We start from the raw sequence: 5,128 nt of genomic DNA on the forward strand, positions 1-5,128 counted from the left end.
AGATCGTCGGGACGGTGAGCGCGGCGGGGGTCGAGGCGATGGGGGAAGAGACGATGGCGCTGAGGGTTTGGCCGACGGACATAGCGGCGGACGACATCGCAGCGGCGGCGCGGATGGGACAGCGTGCGGCGGCAGTGGAGCAAGACGCGGAGGCGGTCGCGGAAGACGGCACGCGCGGCAGCAGCGACAGCGAGCGGAAGTTGTGGCGCTGATGGATGGCTCGCGCGGATGGATAGCAACAGCAGCAAGCGGAAGCAAGTGGATGGATGGCAATAGTAGCAGCAAGCGGATGGATGGCAACGAGCGGAAGTAGTAGCTGCGATCGGAAGTAGTGGATGCGCGGAGAGACTTGCGGCTGCGTGGAGAGGATCGGGCAACACAGGTTTAGGGTTTTGCGTGGGTGGTTGACATCCAGCCTCACGTCTTAATATATAGATGATCACAATTAAATTACATATGTATACAAATACGTGTACAGGGACAATATACTAGACCCTACTTTACAAACTGATGAACAGATGCCTCAAAGTTTCACCGACTGGTCCAGTTATTGTGTGCTTTCTGACTGCTGTATGCATGTGTTACATCCCATGATTACACTTCATAGCTAATTATTGTGTTACATACTGCAGTACACATTCCCTCCATCATCTGTTGGTGAAGTTGGTCGAACTGGAGCACCTAATAGGAGAGAGATAGGTCATGGTATGCTTGCAGAAAGGGCGCTGGAACCGGTTTTACCTGCAGAGGTGGATTTTCCGTACACTATTCGTGTTGAGAGTACTATCACTGAAAGTAATGGCTCATCCAGGTAATGATCATTTCATGCTTTTCTTCCATTGTAGTTTGCAAGTCTTTCGATGGGGAAGCTTGTACAGAGTTGACACTTGACTTTGCACTACTACGTTCTCGTTGTGTTACTATTACTATCATATGTAGTTACTTGGCGCCTCCTTATTGGAGTTGTTATAATATAGATTCGGCCACTCGTTGTTATCATCCTTGTGAGCAGGCTGCAGGATAGCCTGATTTTACTCAATGTTTCTTACGAGTCTTAACAGCTGAGCAATAGTTTTCTCTCATGCAGTACTGCCTACCCTGTATTATTTTTATTCTTAAATTGGTAATATATCTCTGTTATCTACCACCAGCATGGCTTCTGTCTGTGGAGGTTGTTTAGCACTTCAAGATGCTGGTGTTCCAATAAAGTTCCCTGTAGCTGGAATAGCAATGGGCTTAGTTCTTGACACGCAGGAATTCGGTGGAGACGGCACACCACTAATTCTTTCTGATATTACTGGATCTGAAGATGCCTCTGGTGACATGGATTTGAAGGTGTAACTTCTATACTACTCCCCGAGTTGGGGTTTCCCCATATAAATGCAGTAGCAGGCTTAATGGTTGATGCCGTTTGAATTATTTAATTTGTTTACCAGTCAACCCCTCTTTCAGGTTGCTGGTAATGAACATGGTATATCTGCTTTCCAAATGGACATCAAGGTTGTAAACACTAACGACTGGATGAACCAGCATTTGTTTTGTGGCTATGCTATTAGGTTGCATATTATTAGCTCTGAAGTTATCTCTGTGCATGTTATGCTGTGGCAGGTAGTGGGGATAACTCTACCTGTAATGGAACAAGCACTTCTGCAAGCTAGAGATGGTAGAAAGCATATTCTAAGTAAGTCTGTATAGCCTGCGTTTAACCTTAAATCTTGCTTTATTATCTGTGGATACCATGCTGGAAAAATCCAGTTTCATGTTACTTGTAACAGATAACTGCAAACTTACGATACATTATAAGTAAGCTGCAAGATGTAATATAAACAGAAAGAAAGAAGATGTAATTATATCAGCTCACCGGAATTCTACTGTGAGCATTTTAAACCCTGAATAAGAAGTTTCCTGTCTGCAATGTGTACAAAAATCATATTCTACTTATAATATGTATTAATTCTGGAAGAAGAATCATGCATATCTATTTTGAATGCATCATCTTAGGTGACATCATTTGTGAATGCAGCTAAAATGTGGGAGGGTTATCCCAAAAACTTCCAATAGTAAGTCACACAACATGATTATGGTTAACAAACTCTCTATTCTTAGATTATTAAGAATAGTAACAATTTACTCCAGTCTATTCCACTGAATTCTATTATGGTCAAAAGGCCATTTGTATTTCCATTTGCAAATCAATTTCAGGTAATATCTGATGTTACATTCATTGTCTTCCTCAGATGAAATGTTAAAATGTTCGCCTCCGCCAAGTAAAGCACTGTCTCCCCATGCTCCTGTTATTCACGTTATGAAGGTTGGTACATTGTTTGTGAAGCATGATGATCTTTTATATTTCCTTGCAATTATAATGTTTCAAACTTGTCTGCAATTGTTCTTCTTCAAGGTTAAACCTAACAAGGTGAATTTGATAATTGGTTCTGGCGGAAGGACAATAAAAAGCATACTCGAGGAGACTGGAGTATATGCCATTGATGCTCGAGATGATGGCACGGTAAGGAGAACTTGGTGATAGCATGTTAACTTTTCAAAGTACTACCTGACATTCTTTTGGCAGGTAAAAATTACTGCAAGGGACATGGAAAGCTTAGAGAAGTCGAAAAATATAATAACTAATCTTACCATGGTTCCAAAAGTTGGAGAGATTTTCAGGTGTCAATTCGTTTTATTTCCTTGGTTTTATGTGCATATAGTTTCTTCATATTATGTTATGCTTCCTGCAGATTCAACCAAGCACTTGCTTTTAAATTGAAACATTTTCTGGGTTTTAGCTAATGAAAACTCTTCTTGGAAACTCAATTGCCAGGAACTGTGAGATCAAAACAATTGCTCCCTATGGAGCTTTTGTTGAAATTGCACCAGGGCGTGAGGTGAGTAGATACTAAAATTTGCTTTATTAATCCCAATGTTAACATATTTATTGCATGTTCACAATGCAGAATAATTTTACTTCTCATTGACAAATCCGCGTGGCCTCATTGGGCTTCTAAGGAGTTAATTAGTTTACATGCACATAGTTATTTCCAGTTGTTGTTGATTATCTTGTTGCCATAACTCGTATTCTTAACTCAATGTGCAGGGTTTATGTCATATCAGCGAGTTAAGTTCAAGTTGGTTGGCCAAGGCCGAGGATGTGAGGAAATATATCACATATTTTACTTTGTGTTTGATTCCTTCTCGTGTTTAAGTTATCCAATTCTTTATTCCTTTTCAGGCTTATAAAGTTGGTGATCGCATTGATGTCAAGCTTATTGAGGTTTGTAAATCTCTTTAAAGTGTAAACTCAACATCAATGCCACATAAAACCGTGAAAATTGCGCCTTTGGTGTATGCTACTGGTACATATAGATGGGTGACAAATGGTAGCCAAAGAGCCTATTGCTGGAATTTTCAACCAGTGCATGATTTCAGCTGGTTCAAATATTATCTACTCCCTCCGTTCACTATTATAAGATGTTTTGGATATTTCAATATGGACTACATATGGACTGAAATGAGTGAACAAACACATTGAAATGTGTATACATACATTCGAATCAGAAAAGTTAAAACATCTTATAATAGTGAACGGAGGGAGTACGTATTATGGAGCATAGATCAGTGTCATTGTTGCTAATTGATAGTCTGTATATGTTAATTGGTGGCACTATAATATTGCATAATTAGTGTCCTATTTTTTCCAGCGTCGCAGCTAATATTTATTAAGATAGTTAGTAATTGCTGCAGGTCTTTAGAATGCTTAGGCTACTATTCCTAATCTTACGGCTGTAAATGCCATTAGGTTAAGTTTCTGGTTACATGATATGATTGAAGGGGAACGTCGTCAGTAGTTTTGACCATCTCTGTTTTCTGAATGCCTATTTTCTTGACTGTCTGAACCAGATAAATGATAAGGGTCAACTTCGACTAAGTTGCAAAGCGTTGCTTCCTGATGCAAACCAAGAACCTGGCAGCATCAAGCAGCAAATGAGCAGTTCAGTGAAAGAAAAGGTAGTATACAAAGATGATATCATTAAGATGACAACTAGAAGGTCCAGACGTAAGAAAGAAGTTGAGCCGCCTGCAGCTGAAAATGCCACACCAAAGACCCTTGAAAACAGCACAGCTGACAGTCCTTAAGGCATTTGGACTCACAAAGACAGTGAAAGAAACAGGGTGACACAAGCAACATGCCGCTTCATCACACTAATTGCCTAGGATTGCAACTACAACATCCACTGACTGCATTACTGGAACTACATGACATGGCTCGCTGCCCAAATTGCCCACTTGCCCCCTTGAGATTGGACCCCTACAGAAGATCTGTTCAAATCTTTGTGCTCGATCATGTTCCAAATGGAGTAGATGCGAAATCTCACCTGGTTTATGTTGCCGCTTTGGCATGCAACTATGTTGGGTGTGTTCCCATAGGCACATCCTGCATTTTGTCTAGTGCAACAAGGAGTGCCTACTGTGGCTTTGCTACATTGCTTTAACATGGCCTAGCTATGCCCGTGCGTTGCCACAGAACAACAAGCAAATGTGCAGCATTGTTCTATTTTGTCAGATAAATGGAGAGCAACGTGTGTTTTGTTTTCACCGTGTAGCTATAAACAAGCCTACTTCTTTCGCTTCCTCCCTATCAGCCGCCATGAGAATATTACGTGGAAACCAAGTTTCAATGAATTTTTTGTGAAAACTATGTTTGATTTTTTTAAAATATTCTACTCTCTTCGTTCTAAAATAAGTCTCTCAAAACTTTGGTACAACTTTGTTAGTACAAAACAAAACCATTTATGAGCCATGAAAAAAACTTTGGTACAACCGTGTAGCTAAAGTTAGTGACACTACAAAGTTGGGACACTTATTTTTGGATGGAGTGTTGAAATATAGTATGTTGAGAGGGTGATGCCATGTGAAATTCCAGGTTTAATTACAAAACCATTTATGAGCCATGAAAATAATAATTCAACAGTGAGTAGTGACCTGATAGATACTATTCGGTGCTGATTTTTCTTTGCATCATAAACAGATTTATGGTAAATTGTGTTTATCATAGCTTGCCACAGAACTAGTTAAAGCTTGTTAAACATTTAATGCTTTAAAAATAAGTAAAAAATATGAAATAAATAGG

The 5,128-nt window shown here is 39.9% G+C and overlaps 1 protein-coding gene across 1 annotated transcript in view; it reads left to right on the top strand.

Moving 5' to 3' along the window:
• LOC119363643 (probable polyribonucleotide nucleotidyltransferase 1, chloroplastic) overlaps positions 1 to 4,593 on the top strand; it is a 23,169-nt gene extending 18,576 nt beyond the window's left edge. Inside the window, exons 14-24 of the mRNA XM_037629013.1 lie at positions 633 to 811; positions 1,152 to 1,335; positions 1,453 to 1,500; positions 1,609 to 1,681; positions 2,238 to 2,311; positions 2,402 to 2,509; positions 2,573 to 2,667; positions 2,822 to 2,885; positions 3,095 to 3,148; positions 3,230 to 3,271; positions 3,898 to 4,593. Of these exons, the coding sequence (XP_037484910.1) occupies positions 633 to 811; positions 1,152 to 1,335; positions 1,453 to 1,500; positions 1,609 to 1,681; positions 2,238 to 2,311; positions 2,402 to 2,509; positions 2,573 to 2,667; positions 2,822 to 2,885; positions 3,095 to 3,148; positions 3,230 to 3,271; positions 3,898 to 4,134 (1,158 nt within the window). The 3' untranslated portion in view covers positions 4,135 to 4,593. The remainder of the gene's footprint in view (positions 1 to 632; positions 812 to 1,151; positions 1,336 to 1,452; positions 1,501 to 1,608; positions 1,682 to 2,237; positions 2,312 to 2,401; positions 2,510 to 2,572; positions 2,668 to 2,821; positions 2,886 to 3,094; positions 3,149 to 3,229; positions 3,272 to 3,897) is intronic.
• The last annotated feature ends 535 nt before the right edge of the window (positions 4,594 to 5,128 follow it).

This window comes from Triticum dicoccoides, chromosome 2B (assembly GCF_002162155.2).
Source record: "Triticum dicoccoides isolate Atlit2015 ecotype Zavitan chromosome 2B, WEW_v2.0, whole genome shotgun sequence".
Lineage (NCBI taxonomy): Eukaryota > Viridiplantae > Streptophyta > Magnoliopsida > Poales > Poaceae > Triticum > Triticum dicoccoides.